Source organism: Engystomops pustulosus, chromosome 8 (genome assembly GCF_040894005.1).
Source record: "Engystomops pustulosus chromosome 8, aEngPut4.maternal, whole genome shotgun sequence".
Lineage (NCBI taxonomy): Eukaryota > Metazoa > Chordata > Amphibia > Anura > Leptodactylidae > Engystomops > Engystomops pustulosus.
Window position 1 is genome coordinate 44,298,765 of NC_092418.1, and position 23,890 is coordinate 44,322,654.

General features: G+C 44.1%; 1 protein-coding gene across 4 annotated transcripts in view; it reads left to right on the forward strand.

The window, feature by feature from the left end:
- Nucleotides 1-23,890, forward strand: part of LOC140076180 (UPF0764 protein C16orf89 homolog) — a 71,476-nt gene that overhangs the window by 23,601 nt on the left and 23,985 nt on the right. For all 4 annotated transcript variants that reach the window (XM_072122691.1, XM_072122690.1, XM_072122692.1 and 1 more), the window contains exons 2-4: nucleotides 7,021-7,167; nucleotides 16,657-16,804; nucleotides 20,139-20,256. In XM_072122691.1, coding sequence (XP_071978792.1) covers nucleotides 7,021-7,167; nucleotides 16,657-16,804; nucleotides 20,139-20,256 — 413 coding nt within the window. The remainder of the gene's footprint in view (nucleotides 1-7,020; nucleotides 7,168-16,656; nucleotides 16,805-20,138; nucleotides 20,257-23,890) is intronic.

The window sequence follows — 23,890 nt, forward strand, 5'->3', positions numbered from 1 at the left end:
TAGAGTGGCTACCAGAGCCGCTCTGCACTGAAAATTCACAAGCTGCTACATTGGGGCAAATTTACTTACCCGGCCCATTCGCGATCCAGCGGCGCGTTCTCTGCTCTGGATTCGGGTCCGGCCGGGATTCATGAAGGCAGTTCTTCCGCCGTCCACCAGGTGGCGCTGCTGCGCTGAAAATCATCTCCACGCGCCGGAATGCACCACCTCGGACCAGGTGAAGGTAAGCGGTCACCAAGCGACACTTTTTCGGTTTTTAAATGCGGCGGTTTTTCCGAATACGTCGGGTTTTCGTTCGGCCACGCCCCCCGATTTCCGTCGCGCGCATGCCGGCGCCGATGCGCCACAATCCGATCGCGTGCGACACAATCCCGGGGCAATTCAGGTACAATCGGCGCAAATCGGAAATATTCGGGTAACACGTCGGGAAAACGCGATTCGGGCCCTTAGTAAATGACCCCCATTGTCTCCACCTCACCTTCTGCTCCCTCAGCACTTTCCCCTCCATCTACTTGATGTAATATCACTGCGGCAGAAGATGTTCAAGCACAGTTGGAGGGGGAAATGTTCTGGGTTCACTATAACTGCCTGGTAACTTTCACAGAGCCCTTCTGGCTCATTAGCATAATGTTGGATGTTGAATTTTGAAGGAAGAAGCCATGGATTACAAATATAAGAAGATTACCACCGTCACAGTGCCTGGATCTATACGTGCCCCTGATTTATCATGATTTTGTTGGTATATTTCCTTTAGACATTCTTTTTGCAAAGTTGTACCTAGCTTCAGTATATTTGGTACACTGCCTGATTCTCCATTTTTAAAGCACTATTAAAAATGTTGAAGAATGTGTAAGAATTGTCTAAAACACACAGTACATTGAAAACTTAATATAGAAAATAATAATTCATACATTGTAACATATGGTATCACTGCAAGAAACATTTCCTCACACCAATATTTGTAAAAGTGAGCAGTACCAATTGTGACCACTAAGTGGCAATAGGTAACTATGTTTGTTATATGGGCAGTATTATGTGTGCAATGGTAATTGGTAGAGTAATAGTCATAGAGACATTGGCCCACATTTATTAAAGTGTTTGCACCAGTTTTCTGTCTGACTTTGCAACGTGCAAACTGCTCGCACATGTACTTATAAAGAGTCTGTGCCAGTTAAGTGTCACTTGTGCATTTTGTCCGACAAGACAGAAAAAATGTTCACCTAAAAGGACTTGTGAGTGCTTAGTTGGACTGTGCGCCACAATTCTGCCGCATGAACAAAGTACACCAAAAAATGTAAAAGAGCAGTGCAGCAAGAAGGTGCACCAAAACTCCTGAATCTGGCGCCCCCTGCACACTACACAGGCAAACTGCACATAGTACACAGAGCACTGTTTTAATAAATGTGACCCCATACATACACTCACCGGCCACTTTATTAGGTACACCTGTCCAACTGCTCGTTAACACTTAATTTCTAATCAGCCAATCACATGGCGGCAACTCAGGGCATTTAGGCATGTAGACATGGTCAAGACAATCTCCTGCAGTTCAAACCGAGCATCAGTATGGGGAAGAAAGGTGATTTGATGCCTTTGAACGTGGCATGGTTGTTGGTGCCAGAAGGGCTGGTCTGAGTATTTTAGAAACTGCTGATCTACTGGGATTTTCACGCACAACCATCGAACTTTGAGGCAGATGGGCTACAGCAGCAGAAGACCACACTGGGTGCCACTCCTTTCAGCTAAGAACAGGAAACTGAGGCTACAATTTGCACAAGCTCATTGAAATTGGACAGTAGAAGATTGGAAAAACGTTGCCTGGTCTGATGAGTCTCGATTTCTGCTGCGCCATTCGGATGGTAGGGTCAGAATTTGGCGTCAACAACATGAAAGCATGGATCCAACCTGCCTTGTATCAACGGTTCAGGCTGGTGGTGGTGGTGTCATGGTGTGGGGAATATTTTCTTGGCACTCTTTGGGCCCCTTGGTACCAATTGAGCCAACGCCACAGCCTACCTGAGTATTGTTGCTGACCATGTCCATCCCTTTATGACCACAATGTACCCAACATCTGATGGCTACTTTCAGCAGGATAATGCGCCATGTCATAAAGCTGGAATCATCTCAGACTGGTTTCTTGAACATGACAATGAGTTCACTGTACTCAAATGGCCTCCACAGTCACCAGATCTCAATCCAATAGAGCATCTTTGGGATGTGGTGGGACGGGAGATTCGCATCATGGATGTGCAGCCGACAAATCTGCGGCAACTGTGTGATGCCATCATGTCAATATGGACCAAAATCTCTGAGGAATGCTTCCAGCACCTTGTTGAATCTATGCCACGAAGAATTGAGGCAGTTCTGAAGGCAAAAGGGGGTCCAACCCGTTACTAGCATGGTGTACCTAATAAAGTGGCCGATGAGTATATATGTTTAGCTCATCCCCTTCACGTCGCAGTGTTTTTTCCGTTCATTGCTTGCTCCCCATCTTGAAAAGGCTTGATAATTAATATTTCCGAAATGTCTTCTTTATGTTGGAATTATATTTTATGCATCCTCTCCTTTCCTTCTTGGATGTTATGAGGTTTGCACTTTAGATGTGATTTTTCTCATTTTCATGAAAGTCGCCAAAACTCACATTTTGAGGGACAACTCAGCTTTCAAGTGACTTTGAAAGGACTATATAATAGTAAAACCCCATAAATTACCCTACTTAGAAACTTCACCCCTCAACGTATGTAAAACAACTTTAATTAAATATATTAACCCTTTAAGTGTTTCACATGGGTTAAAACAAAATGGAAGTGCGATTTAGAAACTTTTGAAGTTTTTTGGAAAATACATTCATTTAGGGCAAAAATGGCACTTTTATAATGAATAAAATGATGAAACGCTCTGCAAAGTTTGATACCCAATTTCTCCCAAGCGTAGTGATATCCTATATGTGGTGTTAAACTTCTGTATGGGCACAAGGCTGGGCATAGAATGAAAGCAGCGCTTTTTAAAGCAGATTTGTATTGTCACAAAGAACAGGCAATAAAATGTTACTGTATTTTTACGGACTCTAAGAAGCTTCTTACTATAGGACATAACCCAGATTTAGGCTACCAAAAAAGGAAAAATCTATTTTACACCAATTGAAATATCCCTGTTGTTCGCACTAAAGCACAGCACACAAAGCATTGCTTCATCCATACATTTACACACACAGCTCTGCTTCATCCATACATTTACACACACAGAAATAGGAACACACTCATCACTGCTACATACACTGGCACTACTATACACAGTGGACACTGCAACATACTGTACACAAATACACACACACTGACCTGGTGCTACTATACACATAAATACACACACAGCACTACTACACATACATAAGGAACACACAGAGTGTGTAACACACACAGTGAGGAACACACTGTCCCAGCGCAGCATGTCCGCATTCTCAGCAATATCAGGACCTGAGGTGATGTAAGTAGCATGTGATCAGTTACATGATTCTCACATCACTGCAGGTCTTGTAGGACACCCGGGAGAGGGAAAGAGCAGTGCAGAGGCTCTCCTCTCTGGGAGATCGGATGAAGCGCTATGTCAGGGCATCATCTCATCTCGATTACAGCGGTAAGGAGGGTCTGGCAGTGCTGGATCCTCCTGACCTTCGGTCTATAAGACGCAGGCACTTTTTAGCAAGATATTTTCTTGCTAAAAAGTGCGTCTTATAGTCCAAAAAATGCGGTAATTTTTTTTGTAATGCGAACATATGCGGTGTGAGATACAATGTAGATTATTGTTTTTCTTATCTTTGCTCAAAGTTGTGCTTTTCAGTTGTATCATATTAAGGCATGTATCTTTTTTTGATCACTTTTTAGAAATTTTTTTGTGGGGGTATTTAATTAAAAAATTTATATTATGGGAAGTTTTTTGTGTTTTTTTTTACATAGTTCACTGAGCGGGTTCAATATTTTTTTTAGATTTATTGTACAGATTGATATGGACACGGTGATACCAAAAATGTATTGTTTTTGTGTTTTGGATTTGGATTTTATATGTAATTGGGCTGATTAGGGGACTTTTATTTAATTTAATTATTATAAAATGATTTTTACTTTTTGTTTTACAGCCGGCAGCCTCAAGGAACACACCAGACCCCAGGGCTGCCGCTCACCAGGGGGTCTGATCCATGGGGGACACACATACACCCCACAGCGTGTAAGGGGTTAAACGCCTGAGATCAGAATTTTTTGGATCCCAGGTGTTAGTGTCGGGTCTGGGCAGTGATGTCACAGCCTGACACCAGCACTTGCGGTACCCGATGCAGATGGCGGCGCGTCAGAAAAAGTTCCCTTGATGACAGCCGTAAAAAAGCTGATGGGGTGGTCATTAACCCCTAGGCGCACCACGACGTTATACTACGTCCTCGGTGCTACATGCTTAGCGCACCGGGACGTAGTATAACGTCCTGCTTCTGGCACCGGCTCACGAACGGAGCCGGTACCAGAAGCAGCGGCTGTCAGCTGTCTAGTACAGCTGACAGCCTGCGCTAACACCCGCGATCGGAGCCGACTCCGATCGCGGGTGTTAACCCCTTACACGCCGCGGTCAAGCATGACCGCGGCGTGTAAGGGTCTTCCCCCTATGGATCGGATCCCCCGTGCCGCTTACCGGGGGATCCGATCCACTTCTGGGCAGCTCCGAGGACTGGCTTGTGCCCCGGAGCTGCCCGGTTGCCATGGCAGCCAGACCCCTTCCGGGTCTGACTGCAAACTGTCTGAGCATGCGCAAGCTTGCTCAGACAGTTTACACTGCTCTACAATAAAACAGTATTGTAGAGCAGTGTATTGGACTTAAACCAGTGATCAGAGCATCGCTGGTTTAAGTTCAAGTATGTAAAAGTAAAAATATGCAAAAACACTTAACACTACACATTATAATAAATAAAAAATAAATACATAAAAATATAAGCCCCTAAAATGTCACTTTCCCATAAAAACACTTAATAAAGTATAAAAACCATAAAAACACAAAAAACCCCCGCATATTTGATATTGCCGCGTCCGTAACAATCTGCATAATAAAACAGAATCAAAACTGGACCCGTACGGTAAACGCCGGAGGAAATAACCGCAAAAAACGGTCCGAAAAAAGATAATTTTTAATTAATACCCTATAAAAAATGCTCTAAAAAGTGATTTAAAAAGTTTTATGCACCCTAAAATAAGCCCACTAAAAAGAACAACTGTTCTCGCAAAAAATAAGCCCCTAACCAGATTTGTCAGCCAAAAAATAAAAAAGTTATGCATATAAAAAGATGGTGATGCTAAAATGAATAAGATTTTCTCCACATTAGTTTTTATTCAGTACAATTGAATAAAATACACAAAACCCCCACATATTTGGTATCCCTGCGTCCGTAACAATCTGCATAATAAAACAGAATCGTTATTAGATCCGCAAAGTGAACCCCGTAAAAAACAACCTCAAAAAACTCTCTCTGAAAAAAAGATGATTTTTTATTAATGCCCTTTAAAAATGCTCTAAAAAGTGATTTTAAAAAGTTACGCAATCTAAAATAAGACCACTAAAAAGAACCATCCTTCTCGCAAAAAATAAGCCCTTAAACCAATTTGTGAGGTGAAAAATAAAAAAGTTATGCATATGAAAGTCGGTGATGCTAAAATTAACAACAATTTCGCCAAATTACTTTTTATTCAGTACAAATGGGAAAAAATAAAAAATATATATAAATGAAGTATTTTCGTAAGCGTGGCGACCCATAGAATAAAAATAGAAAACTGTTTTTATGGTATGGTTAACGGCCAAAAAAAAAACACATAAAAATTTTCCTAAAAATTGATGATTTTCATTTCCTCCACCAACAAAGAGTTAATTAAATCTCACCAATTAGCTATAGATGCCCCAAAATTACGTACCAGAAAAGTGCATCTCATGTGGCAAAAGAAATAAGCCCCTGTAGGTCCACAATAAAAAAAAGAAAAAAATTATAGCATGTACAATGTGACATAGCAAATCTGATCTGGATGGCGCCTCCTTCCCTTCTATGCCCGGCCGTGCGCCCATACAGCAGGTTACCACCACATATGGGGTATCCGTGTACTCGGGAGAGATTGGGTAACAAACTTTGTGGAGCCTTTTTTCATTTAATCCATTGTAAATGTTTAATTTTCCACCCAAAATGAGTGTATTGTGAAAAAATATTGCAATTTGCAGACTGCACCTCCATTTTGTTTTAACCCCTTTAAAACACGTAAAGGGTTAACAAACTTCTTAAAAGTGGTTTTTCATACGTTGAGGGGTGTAGTTTCCACAATGGGATAATTTATGAGTCTAGCTATTATATAGGCCTCTCAGTGTCAATTAAAAGTTGAGCAGGTCCATCTAAATACGGGTTTTGGTGATTTTACAAAAAATGTGAAAAATGGCACCTAAATTCTGAGCCTCATAACATTCTAGTAAAATATGTGGAATCTTAAAAAACCATGCCAACATAAAGCAGACATTTGGGAAATGTAAGTTATGAATTTATTTGGGTGCTTTGACTATCTGCATCAAAAGTAGAGAATTTAGAACGTTGAAAATAAAGAATTTTTCCAAATTTTTGCCAAATTTTGTTTTTTTTCATAACTAAACGCAAAAGATTTCATCCAAATTTTTAAACTAATTTGAAGTACTATGTGTCACGAGAAAACAATCTCAAAATCCCCTGGATATCTCATAGCGTTCCCACGCTATAACCACTTATAGTGACACAGGCCAGATTTGAAAAATGGGGCCGCGTCCTTTAGGCCAAAAGAGGCTGCGTCCCGTAGGGGTTAAGGGATTAATAGCAACAATGTTGTATGACTGTATGTGACCCTAAATGATTGTTAAAAAACCTTGTGAAGATGAACAGGCACATGATTTACAGTACTTAGTAGTAGTAAATCATGTGCATTTCAGTTCCATTTGAATGTAATGAAATATAAGATGCCTTATTTTATTGTGTTATAGATGAAATTAAAGGAACACTTGAGAGACTCGATCCAAAGAAGGACCTGTATGGATTTATACAGTTGAAAAGGTTGAATAACGCATTAAATGAAATACTTAATAAAACATCTTACTCTGTGCAGCAAAGAGAACCCAAATATTATGAAGGTAAGACAACATTTTAAACAAGGCTTGCTTTAATAGTGTTTTAACTTCTATTTATCTAGGTTTTACATAGCTTGACGTTTTGTACGTGTTGTCAATTCCTAATCTTGACCAATGCTTCATACCCTGTTCCCCCCCCCCCCAAAAAAAAGACACCCCCTGAAAGTAAGACTTAGTAAAAAAAATTTTCAAGCTTAGAAATATAAGGCTTTACCTGAAAATAAGACCTAGCGGCAGTCATTGCTGCAGCTCCCGCCATGCCGTACATTAGTATTACTAGATCATTTAGATTCTGCAAGAGTCTGTGACATGGGTGGAGAATCATGGGATAAAAACACTGACTGTTGTGATGCAAATGAGATACAAGCAGCTACCTGGTGCTACACATGAGAGATTGGGGCCAATTATTCCAATAGAAATTGATTCTGGTGCGTTATAAGGATGTTAGAGGAGTTGTTGATTTTTTGTTCAACAATAAAGGTAAATTCTTGTTCGTGACAAAATAAGAAACCCCCTGAAAATAAGACCTAGTGCCCCTGTAGGAGCAAAAATGAATATAAGACACTGGGGCACATTTACTTACATGGTCCAGTCGCGATTCAGCGGCGGGTTCTCCGACGCTGATTCGTGTCCGGCCAGGATTCACTAAGGTAGTGAACCCGATGTCCACCAGGTGTCGCTACTGCGCTGACGTCCGCTAGAGTTCACCACTGTCCTATCTTGGGTGCAGGTAAGCGCGTGTCTAGCGACACATGGTTTTTTAAAAATTCTTCGGCTTTTCCGAATCCGTCGGGTTTTCCGACGGCCACGCCACCGATTTCTTGCATGCCAGGGCAATTCAGGGAAAAACGTCTGAAATCGGAAATATTCGGGAAACCCGACGAAAAATAGCGATTCAGGCCCTTAGTAAATGACCCCCACTGTCTATTTTCTGGGTGTTAGGATCAGTGGATCCTCTGGACCACCGCGGGAGATGTAACTAGCCAACACCCGGAACCGGAGCCCAGCGGCACCTGGTATTCACCAGAGCCCGCCGCAAAGCGGGTTGGACTTGCTGCGGCAGGATACCACTAGGTCGTTCCCAGGTGTGACTAGCCCACGGTGGCAGCCGAGGTCGAGGTACCTTAGCGGATGACAATCTCGTAGACAGGTCCAGGCACAGGGTCAGGGCAGGCGGCAGAGATGCAACGTCAGGTCCAAGTCCGGGGTCAGCAACGGGAGGTCCAGGCAGGTGGGAACGGGAACACAGGCACACGGAACACAGCAACACGGAGGAACTCAGGTAACACAGGACTCAGGAGCGGGAACACACAGGAATACACAGGAATACACAGGAACGCAGGAATACACGGGAACGCAGGAATACTCGCTTGGAAGCTTTCTCTAAGGCTATGAGGCACAAAGATCCGGCAAGGAACACAGGAAGAGGCAGATTCTTAAAGGTGAGGTGTTCAGCCAGTGCACCAATTAGCGGTGCGCCGGCCCTTTAAATTTTCGGCCGGAGCCGCGCGCGCGCCCTAGGAGGCGGGGACGCGCGTGCACGGCAGTCCGAGGAAGTGCAGGAGCCGGGAGAGGTAAGAGACACCGGGAAGCAGCGGGGGCACATGCAGGAGCACGGATGCGCCCGCGATCCGTGACAGGGATCGCGGGAGCACCCGTGACAGTACCCCCCCCCCTTCGGCCTCCCTCTCTTCTTGGGCCTGAGAAAACGTTGGAGCAGGCTCTTGTCCAGGATGTTATCCTCTGGCTCCCAGGATCTCTCCTCAGGACCAAATCCTTTCCAGTCTACCAGAAACAACCGTCTACCTCTCACAGTCTTAGTATCCAGGATCTCTTTCACCTCGAAGACATCGGTGGAATCAGCTTGTGGTGCCAGAGGAGGAGTAATTTGTCGGTTGAAGCAGTTGAAGATAACTGGCTTAAGGAGAGAAACGTGGAAAGAATTAGTAATGCGCATGCTGGGAGGCAGACGCAACTTGTAAGCCACCGGGTTGATGCGGCCGAGAATTTCAAATGGACCCAAGAACCGAGGTCCCAATTTATAGCTCGGGATCTTCAGCCGAACATACTTGGCGGACAGCCAAACCTTGTCACCAGGAGCTAAAACAGGGAATGGTCGGCGTCTTTTGTCTGCTTGACGCTTGGTCTGGGCTGTAGCTCGGAGCAATGAGGTGTGGACTTGCTCCCAGATTTCAGATCTTTCAGATTTCAGGCTTTCAGATCACGTACCAGGTCCTCCACAGCAGGAACATCTGCAGACGTAGGTAACGGAAGAGGAGGCCGAGGATGCAGTCCATAGTTAATAAAAAAGGGAGCAGAACCGGCAGAAGTGGAGTCCAGGGAATTGTAAGAGAACTCCGCCCATGGTAGAAGAGATGCCCAGTCGTCCTGACGGGCAGAGACGAAATGGCGGAGATAGCAACCTAACGTCTGATTCACCCTCTGTGGGTGATAGGCAGAAGAGAAGTCCAAGTTCACCTGCAACTGGTTGCACAAAGATCTCCAGAATTTGGACATAAACTGAACTCCTCGATCCGAGACGATGTGCTGAGGGAGACCATGAAGCTGGAAAATATGCTGGAAGAAGAGGCTGGCGAGACGTGGAGCAGAAGGCAAACCTGGTAGAGGGACAAAGTGAGACATCTTCGAAAAGCGGTCAGTCACCACCCAGATAACGGTGTTGCCAGAAGATGGCGGTAGATCCGTAACAAAGTCCATAGCCACATGAGACCATGGGCTGGTAGGCACGGGTAACGGCAACAGAAGACCAGCAGGTTTAAGTCGTGAAGGCTTGTTGCGGGCACAAGAGGCACAAAATCCCGAACGTCCTTGACCAAATCAGGCCACCAGTAGAATCGGGAAATTAAGGCCACAGAGCGCTGCACCCCAGGGTGCCCAGCCACACGAGAAGAATGTCCCCAGGTCAGAATCCTCTTTCGGAGACCAGGTCGCACATAAGTCTTGCCGGGAGGCAGCTGCCGGAGGTCCACCGGCGCGGCAAGCACAAGTCTCTCTGGAGGAACAATATGCCTCGGAGCAGAGTCCTCCCCCATAACATCAGAAGCACGGGACAAGGCGTCAGCCTTGATGTTTTTCTCTGCAGGGCGAAAATGGATTCGGAAGTCAAAGCGAGAAAAGAAGAGGGACCACCGGGCTTGACGTGGATTCAAACGCTGAGCCGTCTGAAGGTACTGAAGGTTTTTGTGGTCCGTGAAAATGCTGACTGGAAATCGGGCTCCCTCCAGCAGATGACGCCACTCTTCCAAAGCCAGCTTGATGGCTAGAAGCTCCCGATCTCCAATGGAATAATTTCTCTCTGTGGAGGAGAAGGTTTTGGAGAAGAAACCACAAGTGAGTGTTCGTCCCCTGGGACCCTTCTGGGTAAGGACTGCCCCAGCACCCACGGAGGAGGCATCAACCTCCACCAGGAACGGCTTTTCAGTATCCGGTCGGGTAAGAACTGAAGCGGAGGAAAAAGCAGTTTTTAATTTCGTGAAGGCTTCTTCTGCTGCTGGTGGCCAGACACGGGGATTAGCACCCTTTTTCGTAAGCGCCACCATCGGCGCGACCAGAGATGAGAAGTGTGGGATAAATTGCCTATAATAATTAGCAAAGCCCAGAAATCTTTGTATAGCTCGCAGTCCCACTGGGCGTGGCCACTGAAGAACCGCAGATAACTTGGCAGGATCCATTTGCAAACCCCTATCAGAAATTATGTAGCCGAGGAATGGAAGGCTCCTCTGATGAAAGTGGCACTTCTCCAGCTTGGCATAGAGGTGGTTTGTCCTGAGGCGGCTGAGAACCTCCCGTACATGAGACTGGTGGGACTCCAGATTGGCAGAATACACAAGGATGTCGTCCAGGTACACCACGACACAACTGTACAATAAGTCCCGGAAAATATCATTTACAAACTCCTGGAAAACGGCTGGCGCATTACAAAGTCCGAAGGGCATAACTAGATATTCAAAATGCCCATCACGGGTGTTAAAGGCGGTCTTCCACTCGTCACCCTTCCTGATGCGGATAAGGTTGTAGGCCCCACGAAGATCCAATTTGGAAAAAATTCTTGCACCCCGCAGACGATCAAATAGCTCCGTGATAAGCGGCAAAGGATAGCGGTTCTTAACGGTGACCTTGTTAAGACCACGATAGTCTATACAGGGGCGGAGAGAGCCATCTTTTTTTGTGACAAAGAAACCAGCGCCAGCTGGTGAGGAGGATTTGCGGATGAAACCTCTTTGCAGATTTTCCTTAACATATTCCGACATAGCGGCAGTCTCAGGAACCGAGAGCAGATACACACGACCCCGTGGTGGAGAAGATCCAGGCAGCAGATCAATGGGGCAATCATAGGGACGATGTGGAGGAAGGATCTCGGCTTGTTTTTTAGAAAACACGTCTGCAAAGTCCCGGTACGGAGCTGGAAGTCCCTCCAGGGGCTTGGGAGACAAGGTAGCAGTCCTGACAGGAAGCGGATGTGGAACCGTGATGCAGCGTGAGGGGCAATCCGGACCCCAACGGAGAATCTCCCCAGAAGACCAGTCCAGAACAGGGGCATGATGCTGCAACCAGGGGAGACCCAGCAGGAGAGTGGAAGTGCACTGTGGCAGCACAAAAAAGGAGAGTCTCTCTTTATGCAATGCACCAACTTGAAGGAGCAGGGGTTCAGTGCGAAACCAGATAGGCACGGAGAGAATCTGGCCACTGACTGAGGCAATGGACAAGGGCTTCGCAAGACGAACCACCGGGAAGTGATGCAGGGCGACCAGTGCAGCATCTACAAAGTTCGCTGTGGAGCCCGAATCCAGGAAAGCAGAAACCTGGACCGGAGTACCGGTGCCAATGCTGAGGAGTACAGGGAGAATCAAGCGTGGAGAAGCTTTATTCACACCTAGGGACGCTTCTCCTGAGAAGCCTAGGTGCTGGCGTTTCCCGGGCGTTGGGGACGTACAGGGCAAGTCCCGACGAAGTGCTGTGGGCTGGCACAATACATGCACAAGTTCTCCTGACGTCGTCTGGAACGCTCTTGTAGAGTGAGCCGGGTTCGGTCAACCTGCATGGGTTCCTCAACAGAAGATTCAGGCGGGACCTGGAGCGGCCTTTGGAAGACTGGCGCCAGGCGAGGAATGCGTCTAACACGGCCTTGGGGATACTCGGATCGTAGTTCCTCAGCTCGCTCCTTAAACCGGACATCAATTCGAGTGGCCAAGGTGATGAGGTCACTCAGAGTAGATGGAAGATCCCGAGCTGCCAGTGCGTCCTTGACCTGCGCAGAGAGCCCTTTCTTAAATGTAGCGATGAGGGCTGCATCGTTCCAAGCCAGTTCTGAAGCCAGGGTGCGGAATTGAACTGCGTACTCTCCCACCGATGAGTTGCCCTGACGCAAGTTCAACAATGCAGACTCCGCAGAGGAGGCTCGTGCTGGTTCCTCGAAGACTGACCGGAACTCTGACAGAAACGCAGTGAGGCTAGACACAACCGGGTCATCTCTGTCCCAAAGCGGAGTAGCCCAGGCCAGGGCTTTCCCGGAAAGAAGGCTGAGGACAAATGCCACCTTGGACCGCTCTGTGGCAAATTGCGATGGCATGAGTTCTATGTGCAAGGAGCACTGGGTGATGAAGCCCCTGCACATCTTAGGATCTCCATCATACTTGCCGGGCAAAGAGAGGCGTAGCCTGGGTTCAGCAGCAGGATGATAAGCCGGGGTAGCAGGGGTCGCAGCGGCCGCTTCTGGAGACTGTTGCTGATGTTGGGTAGCAAATAGTTGTTGTAGCATGGCGGTGACTTGCTCTAGCTGATTCCGCTGTGCTGCAATCTGCCGGGACTGGTGGATCACGATGGTGGCGAGATCAGGCTGACTGGGAGAAGAAGCCTCGGCGGGATCCATGGCCGGATCTTACTGTTAGGATCAGTGGATCCTCTGGACCACCGCGGGAGATGTAACTAGCCAACACCCGGAACCGGAGCCCAGCGGCACCTGGTATTCACCAGAGCCCGCCGCAAAGCGGGTTGGACTTGCTGCGGCAGGATACCACTAGGTCGTTCCCAGGTGTGACTAGCCCACGGTGGCAGCCGAGGTCGAGGTACCTTAGCGGATGACAATCTCGTAGACAGGTCCAGGCACAGGGTCAGGGCAGGCGGCAGAGATGCAACGTCAGGTCCAAGTCCGGGGTCAGCAACGGGAGGTCCAGGCAGGTGGGAACGGGAACACAGGCACACGGAACACAGCAACACGGAGGAACTCAGCTAACACAGGACTCAGGAGCGGGAACACACAGGAATACACAGGAATACACAGGAACGCAGGAATACTTGCTTGGAAGCTTTCTCTAAGGCTATGAGGCACAAAGATCCGGCAAGGAACACAGGAAGAGGCAGATTCTTAAAGGTGAGGTGTTCAGCCAGTGCACCAATTAGCGGTGCGCTGGCCCTTTAAATTTTCGGCCGGAGCCGCGCGCGCGCCCTAGGAGGCGGGGACGCGCGCGCACGGCAGTCCGAGGAAGTGCAGGAGCCGGGAGAGGTAAGAGACACCGGGCAGCAGCGGGGGCACATGCAGGAGCACAGATGCGCCCGCGATCCGTGACGGGGATCGCGGGAGCACCCGTGACACTGGGAAACCCAGTAGATTGATTAAAATCTAGTTTCTCTGTGAAAAGTTTAATATTTTTCTGTTTCACTGTTGAGGAGTATATGATACAAATATCTAATATCCTCTGAAGTCTACACTGGGTGGAGGCTAAGTCGGTACAGAACCATCTGTTGTGTTCAATGAATAAGGACTTCAGAATATTTCTTGAAAACTGGTTTTGTGAAGAAGGTTGAAAGGAAACCACTACTTTTGGCTAGACCACTCTTTTTTTTCTTTTTCTTTTGTTCTTACTTACAAAGCCTATGTCAAGGGTACACCAAACAAGTTACCCAGGACATTCAGAAAATGATTTGTAATGTAAAGAACTATCCTATAGTAAGGGCTAGACTAGCAAATGAAAGACAAAGACTGTGAGACCTAATACTGAACCGAATCTATCAGACCTTCCCTACTTACTTAAAACCACCCTAATGAAGTACCGAAGCAATAGACAAAGGGATAAATAGTAAGACAAGCCAAGAGGTGAGAAGATACCATTTATGAGCAGAATAAACGCAAGCTTCAAACAAATTCACAGTCACAAAGTACTTACAGAACTTCAAGCAATACTCGTCTGCAGAGAGTTTACCTTGAGTGATGGATAGATGTTAAGATTCTGTAAATGCAACATGATCCGGTTCAGAATAAATTGCCCAGGGACAGCCACACCTCCACACCTGGGTGAAATTTCAAGGTCCAGGACTCAGGATCCCCCTGTAATAAGGAGACAACTACACATACCTTTTGCGTATGGGAGACTATAGGATTCACCTAAATATATGGCAAACAGAACACCTGGAACATGCCAAATTTCTCACATAAACAATCCAGGAGCAACATTTTTAAATAAGTTTTACAATCACATATACACATGTACATTACCTGAGGACTGCCTGTATATCCTACATTTCCATTCCTATTTTCCTATTTTTCAGGAAGTAACTTATGTATATAATGGGTTGGTGGATGCAAAAATCCCATACATGACATATTTTTATTTTTATTTTACTTTCATTTTCACTCCTTTTAAAAACATTAAGTAATTAACCATAGAGATTATCACTATTTATGAGGAGCAACATTTTTACCTTATATTTACCAGGGAAGCGGGGGGGGGGGGGGGGTTGTTGCTGGGCTGATTGACAAAGCCTAAACTTGGTTTACTTCACAGAAAACAAGGTTAGCTAAACCCTCAATACAGTTCACAAGATATGGAGTTGAGGCCACACTGAACAAGACCAGAGTGCAAGACTGGGAACAGAAAGATAATTTTAGACTGTGAGCCTTAAAGCTGAACCCACCAGACCATCTCTACCTTATTACTCAAAACCACCATGTTTGCTGCTTAAATTGATAACAACAGAAATGGAAAAGAAGAATAGACAAAGCCGATTCAGAAACCTAGGGTTTAACAAAGTACCAAATTAAAAGACAAAAGGATAACCAGGAATACAATCCAAGGGGTCAGAATATACGACATATAAGCAGGCAGAATACATGCACGCTTGATCAAGTGAAAAATATAAGAAGCAGTGTTTGGCTAATAGCCCAACTATCCCTGATGACACCACTGCTGTTGGAGGGGGGGGGGGGGAGTTGTGGTATTTTATTAGACAATTCGTTAGCCCATTAATTCCTATACTGCAGATAGGGAATCATTATAGTACTCTAATCACAGTCAGCTAAGACTCATGATTGTTGGGTATTAGATATTGTTGATATAATACAAGCAAAAGGTAGGGACAGATTGAGAATAGAATATAGACACCACCTACTGCTGAATATAATGCATTAGACACCACCAGTTGTTACCTGTTTAGTATAGAAGAAGATGATACAATATTGAATGGGAGAAAAAAATGTTTATCCATTACTATTTGCTAACTATAGTAGTATATGAATACTCTGTGGCAAAGAGTTTGTTAGACGCTAACAGAATAACAAAACAACCATTCAAGTCAAGAACCAGGGTGTTGCACTAATACCTCCAAGTTTGGCCTTCACCAAAACAACTTGATAAGAAAATATACAAAATTTATGACAGATCAAAAATTACGTAGTTTCGGTTATCCCAACCTTTTTCAAGTAAGATCTGTATAATACATAATCAAGTATAAAAGATCTGGTGAAGCCCCACCTTTTTGACCGTGGATGTTGCCAGCACAGATATTACACCTATAGTCTCTATTAAACTTGCCGCTGTCCATAAACATCATTCAAACTAAAGTAAGCAGCTGCTAGTGCTAAAGCAAACGCAGCGGTGTTACAATGATACACTTATCGGAAACCTCCGATAACGCTATCTAACACCGCCACGTAATACAATAGAATTGCTCTAAAATCGGCGTGTGCATGAGGGGTGGCGGTCCTAGGCGCTGCCTCTTCCCCGGACCGCCCCGCTTGCTCCATAGCTTGGCGGTGCTGCGCTCCATGTGACAATCTACACCCATGAAAAAAACGCCCACAATCATGCCCCCTCATGAATACACCGGACCGCTTTGAGAGCGGTCCGGCGTTTCTATTGTACTCTGCGGCAGTGTTAGATAGCGTTATCGGAGGTTTCCGATAATGCTATCATTGTAACACTGCTGTGATTGCTGTAGCACTAGGAGCTGCTTACTTTAGTAAGCAGCTCCTAGTGCCGAATTTATGGGTGACAGGTCCTCTTTGAAAGAGCCTAGACCAACCTTCTATGGTTCTTTAGTGGCTCTGATACATCCTGAGAAAAAAAATAAATATAGGCTACTTTCACATATATTATTTGTTTACATTTTAGTTTTGGAGATGGCAGCCATACTGTTTTCATTTGTTGTTTTTATGTATAGAACAGAAAAAAAGTAACCATATTTTGAATTTATAAGATTTCCAAGGAATTTTAGAAAATGGAATCTGGATTCCCCCCAGCTCTTGGAAGCAGATCTCCCCAGGATTGGTCTACAATGAATTGAGACCCTCATGCTTTATTGAGAAATTCAGTGATAAATGTATTACCACACTTTTGGGAAACGGGTAAGTACTGAAAACAGCTCAGTAAATTTAATTAAAAAATGTTTTTGTGTATTTTAAACCCAAAAAAATTTTCATGTCCGTAATTATGCATTTTTTGTACCAACATTTAAGCAAAAATGGGGCAGAGAGCAGTAGGGACCTTTGTAGCATCAGGGTAAATGTCATAGTATCTATTATTTATTTATGCTATATTTCTCATTATTTCACACAAAATCTTGCTAAAAGACTAAGCAGTAATACTAGACCCAGCCTATGGCCAAAAACAATCCCTCGCCTGCCATCCTGCTGACTAATTATAATCAAGTTGTTATATTCACTTGTTGAATGTAACCCCTTTTTTCCTTTTTGTTTCCATTTCATATGCTGTGCAATGTACTGGGTAGTTAGGAAAAAAAATCACTTCCACCTTCTATGGAAATTAATTATTATTATTTCCATAACGTCCTCCCATGACGACCCACTTGGAGGATGCCCCTTGACCTCTGTAAGGACAGGAAGAAGAAAGGTTAAAAGCCTCCCACCCGCATCCTCCCACCAGTGACAGGGGTCAGGTCAAGAGAGGGTCTCTCTCTCCTCCAAGTGTGGTGGGGGGAGACATTGCAAGTTCCTTACCCGGGGTTACGCCGGCCTATTGCAGGTTGTAGTTCCCCTCCGGGTCGGGTCCGCGGTCGGGTCTCCCTCCCTGGTCCTGGATGATCCGGCTTTTTTGACGACTTCCATCCACGACTGGAAGTGAGGTCGGAGCGCCACGGAGGCGACTCTGATCGATACAGCAGCCACCTGCAAGGGGAATGGGCTCCCCGATGAGGTATTTAATCCTCTGTTAGCGGGTGTCACATTGATCTGAGGTCTAGCTGTGCATGCTGTGTTCGTTCGTGCCATCCCAGACATCATTATGGCTGATGGCAGACTTGGGCCTACTCCACCTGCCTGGTCATTTAAGGTGCTGTATGGCATGTTCTATTTGTACTTTACTATATGTATTAGAACACCAAGTTAGTATCTTCCTTACCTTCCCCCCTTAGGATAAGGATCAAGGGTCTAAGGGGAAAGCAAAGAGGACATGTCAGAAAGATCTGAAAAATCTAGCAAGTCCGATCAATCTGTAAAGAGTAGGACCACTGCTAAGAAGTGTAACATGTGTCTTCACTCCATGCCCGACTCATACATGAAGCCCATATGCAAACCCTGTATGGAAGGGTTTATGCGTGAAGAAAAAACGTAATTTATGGATGAGTTAAAATCTTTCATCGAAGAGAAAGTGGTTGCATCCGTTGCCTTGGCAACACAAAAAGATCGCCCTCCCAAATAACCCAGACTGGCGGATGTCTCTTAATGATACTTTAAAGGGACTGATTACAGAAGAGTGGAAGTTTTAGGAGACGTCTCGTCTTCCACCAGGAAGTCTCAAAGGTTTGGGATTCTGTCCCTAAAGTGGATGTTCAAGGGACTAAAGTAGTCAAGAAAACAGACCTTCCCTTTGAGTATTCAGAACAGCTCAGGGATCCCATGGACAGGAAGTCTGATGCTCTTCTTAAAAAAGCCTGGGAGACTTCCATGATCTGCCGGAAGTCCAACTTATCTGCCACTTCTGTAGCAAGGACCCTTTTCTTCTGGCTAAATGAACTTGAATCGCACATCAGGGAAGGTACTCCCAGAACGGCTCTACTTTAAAGCATCCCTTTACTAAGATCTGCCACCGGCTTCCTAGCAGACGCCTCCGCCGAAGGTGTTCGTTTTTCAGCTAAAGAAGGCGCCTTAGCTAATGTGACAAGGAGGGCCTTGTGGCTGAAACAGTGGGGTGGGGATTTACGCTCCAAATCCAAGCTCTGTAGCATTCCCTTCACAGGCAGCTTTGTTTTCGGCCCAGAGTTGGATGCTTTTTTGGAAAAAGCTTCCGATAAGAAGAAAGGATTTCCTGAGAACAGAACGACTTCCAAGAAGCCTTCCTTTCGTCCCTTCAAGAACCCCAGAGATTCCATTTAAGGGCTGAGGTCGGGTTCAAATCGGATGGGAGGTGTTCTGTATATGGCATTTATGGGTAGAGTTAACTGGGCACTGTCTTAAAGGTTGAACATATAATGCGATATTTATCAGAAGTGTCTGAGGTTTAACTGTTCTAGTTCCCCATGGAAACTATTCAGAGCTCAGCTTTCATTTTCTAAACAGGGAAAATAAAAACTGAGCAATTAGGACAGTTCTGCTCTCAGAGATTTCTGATAAATCTTCCCATAGCAATGTAGGATAAATATCCTATATCATAAACATGTAATTTTATCAAAAATATGTGGCCTGAATACAGATTTCTCTGTAGTCAGATCCCAGATTTTCCCGTAATAGGTATGTTTATGATGCAGGACACTGTACCTAGAAAGTCATTTAGTTAACTTGTTTCCCCTTCTCTCGAAGATAACAAAACATGTTGTACATTGTAGGTTCTACTAAATAATATCCTACATCAGATCTCAAAAACGGGGTGTAGACTACACTTTTATAGAAACAATTTAAAGGAAACATGTCAGGATTAAATACATTCATCCAAGTATAACACATTTCATAGAGATTTGAAAAAGGTGACAGCACAGTAAACTATACTAAGTGGCTGCTGAAAATTAGTAGAATGCTTAGTTCTTAATTTCAGACAGACTCATTTTAATGTGAGCTCATTAAAGGGAACCTGTCACCAGGAGACCCATTTTTAGCACTCCCTCAGTCCCCACAGAGCATAGTACATACACTGCCAAAGTGTTTTTGTATAAAAAATAGGTTTTACAGAAAAAAAGATATGTTATATTGTACCTTTCATTAGCATCTGCTGTGTGACTAGGCAGTTGCCAATTGGGAGGGGCTGGAAAGGACAGTTCCCCCCCACCCTTGGGAAACTGCTTCTCCATGTGACCTTTTCAAATATATGAAAACACCCATCACTTGGCTTAGCGAAGCCCCCTGCTGCTCTACAGCCAATCCCGAGTGTGGGGTGTTATTCATATATTTGAAAAGGTCACATGTTTCCCATGGGTGGGGGGGAACTGCTCCTTTCCAGCCTCTCCCAATTGGCAACTGCCTAGTCACACAGCAGATGCTAATGAAATGTACAATATAACATATCTTTTTTTCTGTAAAACCTATTTTTTATACAAAAACACTTTGGCAGTGTATGTACTATGCTCTGTGGGGACTGGGGGAGTGCTAAAAATGGGTCTCCTGGTGACAGGTTCCCTTTAAGCTACCAAATATGCAACATGGAGATAAGATTTCAATTTTGTTAATATATAAAAACACCGTCCTATGGAATAAATAATTTATTCACATTCACTTCATTTTTGTTCCTTAGCAATGAAAACAAGGAGCCTTGTGTTGTGACCGCACCTTGCTTGAAGAAGATGACAGAAGAAGGGTGTACTGACTACTCATTGTCCCATCAGTTACTATTTTTCTTAGTTGGAAAATTGGTATGTATGATAAGTGTCTCACATACATGGGTGTAACTAGAACATCAGCAGGCATTGTAGCTAAGGGTCACAAGTATATTTACAAATCCTATTTTCACAGAGAACACTGGAAAAGTCCTCAATGAGCCTGTACCAGGCCATTAGCCATTAGCCATGGGGCTCCTGCAGAGTATATCACTAAATCCTGTTACTAGAACTCATGAAATAAATCAGTCCCAATATTTTCTCAATATTTTGATCTGCCTTCACATTGGAAACGATTCCTCAAGTTTTCCATTCGAAAAGATTTCTAGCCAATGTTAAGCCAGCACCATACTTAATTACTGATTCTCTATTTCATAATCCCATTTAGTTCTCAAGAATGAAGAACTGCAGCTGATCTCTTAGCCACAATGGTTAACAAGACCTTTACACGCATCATAATGGAATTGTACCTTGTGGTGGAGAGTTTTCCTGCACCATAACAAACAGATCAATCATGGTGCTAGCAGTGTCTTAGTAGGAGAGCCCATGGTCACAGCACTGACTGACATATCAGTCCCCCACGCCACAATTGAGTATTGTAGTGTATTGTGCATGCAATCACATGATCACATCTTCTATTCTCCTGATGGTGCAAAAATAAAGCGGAAAATCAAAATTAACATTTAAAAGAAAACAATCCCCCCCCCCCTTTCCCAAAAATACCTTGATGTATTATTAATTGAATTATTTAACCCTTTTAGGACTCAGGCCTTTTTCCACTCATTCAAGTTATAACTTTTTTTTATGTTTCAGTTTACAGAACTGTATGAAGGTTTGTTATCTGTGGGATAAATTGTACTTTTATTGGCACCATTTAACCCTTTAACGACCAGGCCCTTTTTTGTTTTTTCATTTCCATTTTTTCAATCCCCACTTTCAAAAATCTATAACTTTTTTATTTTTACATGTAAAGAGCTCTATGACAGCCTGTTTTCTGCATAACAAATTGAACTTCATAGTGATGGTATTTAATTTCCCATGTCATGTACTGGGAAGCTGGAAAAATATTCCAAATGCAGGGAAAATAGGAAAAAAACGCATTTGCGACGTTTTTTTTGCAGGCCATATTTTTACTACTTTCTTTGTGCACTCCAAATGACTCCTCACCTTTTTACTTTGGGTAAATACAATCACAGGGATAACAAATCTATATAGATTTATGGCTTTAGTAGATTTAAAAAGCTTAAAGTCCCTTGTACAAAAAACTAATTTGACATTTTGGCAAGTGCTGAGGCACATAACTTTTCATACTTCGGTGTACGGACCTATTTAAGGTTTAATTTTTTGTGGTACATGCTGTAGTTGGGACCTATGTGACAAAAAATAGGGAATTAGTTACTTACCAGTAGTTTCCATTAGTCAACCATGATGGCCCCAACTGAAGGATGCCGCTTGACCTCTGCAGGGACAGGAAGAAGAGAGATTAAAAGGACCTCTTCCTCATCCTCCCGCCATTGACGACCAAATAACCACACTGAGGAAGATGCCACAAATTTTATTTAGTATGTTTTGATCACATATAATATTTTGACCATGTAATAAGTCAAAGCGTAAGGAAAGATAAAAGGGAGGCCGTCATGGTGAACTAATGGAAACAGAATTACCAGTGAGTAACTAATTCAATATTTCCATTTCGACATGATGGCCCCACCTGGAGACTTACAAAATTAATAGTCCCAAATTTAGGGAGGGATGACTGGCTGCAAAACTTTTCTGCCTAAGGATAAGTCTTTAGAAAGAGGTAAGCCTAAGCGGTAATGTTTGGAAAAAATGGATGAGGAGGCCAACGTCGTAGCCTTGCAGATCTATTCCAACAAGGCTCCTCTTCTTTCAGCCCAAGATATAGACATAGCCCAGGTTGAATGTGCTTTCAGACCTGAGGGGACTGGAGTCTCTTGAATTTCATAACAGGAAGACATTGCCCTTTTCAGCCACCTGGCAAAATTGCCTTAGACGCCTTGCTCCCCCTATTCCGTTCCTGGAATCTAATAAGGAGGTTAGAATCAATACGACAAGTCTCAGTCACCTGTAAATATTTTATAACTGTGCGCCTTACATCCAACTAGTGCCATTCTCACTATTTTTCGGAGGATGGGTTCTTGCAAAAGGATGGCAATTCTTGATCCCTGGAAATCTGAGACCACCTTTGGAACAAAATTTGGGTCTAACATAAGAATATTTCTTTCATCAAGAATGTGTATGTAAAGTATTTTTAATTGAGATAGCTTATAGCTTGCCTAATCTTCTGGCTGAGGTAATAGCTATCAGGATAGTTGTTTCTAAGGTTCTTAATATTTGATTTCTCTATTGGTTCAAAGGGCTCTCTGACTAGACCATTGAGTACCAATTACACTGAGAGTGGAAACCTGGACCTTCAGAGTGTTGGTGGTTAATCCCAATTCTAGTCCCACTTGAAAAATCTCAAGAACTTGCAAAATATTTGGGTTAGCTTGACATGGCAGTTTATCTTTACAGAAAGAAGTAAACTTCTTCCATATTTTATGACACTGGAGGAGAGTCCTTGTGATTTTAAATATTCAAATTCAGGATCCACGCTGACAAATGTAATCTTCCTGGATCCAGGTGTTAAATTGAACAGAAGTTTCCTCGACACTGGTAAAATCACTGGATTGCGAGTAGTCAATTTCTTCAGCTCTTTTTTTTTGGCCAGTTTGGACGGATCAGGATTGTCTTTGTCTTGTCCTGGTATATCTTTTCCAGGAGAGTAGGGAAGAAGGTGTAGGCAAAAGGAATGTCCCAGGAATGAGAGAATGCATCCAGATTTTCTCTTGTCTCCCCTTTTTCCAGTGAGAAGTAATGCTGACATTTTGAATGTCTATCCGGGGAGTACCCCATAGTGATGTTAGAGAGTGGAAAACTTCTCAAGTTAGATACCATTCGTTAGGATGTATCTCCTTCCTGCGGAGAAAGTCTGCTTCTCTGTTCTCGGTGAACCTTAAATGGGTGGCTGATATTGATAGGACATGTTCATGAGATTGTGTACCCCCTGTGGTGTTGTCTGGCAAGATTAAAAGGTGATGATGAGCCAGATGGATGGTGTTGGAGCTTAGAGCTTCCCAGATCAGTGGTAGTGGACCCTCTGTAACACTGCGGGCAATGACGTAAGCCGACATTTGGGGCGGAGTCTATCTGGCACCAAAGTGGTTTGGACTTGCTGTGTGATAATATTGATGAAGTGGAACCGTGTGATAATATTGACTCATGCACCTTCATCTCCATCATATGACCATGGACAGATTTCTATCCATCAGAAGAAAACAATGAAGCTTTCTATTGCAAGGCAGCAAGCAGAGATCTAGAAAACCTTGAGGAATTGATGCAGAAAGTCTATTTGAAACTTGAATAACTCTGCTTTACACAGACCATATCAATTATTTGAAAAAATAAAAAAATTCAAATCACCCCCCTTTACCTAGAACTGATATAAATATAAATAACCAGTGAAAATCACTAACACATTAGGTATCACCCCGTCCGAAAATGCCCCTTCTACCAAAATATAATAAAGTTTTTTCACTGCATTTAATACCATAACGGAAAATAGCACCGAAAGTTGAAAATGGCACTTTTTTGCCATTTTGAAAAATAT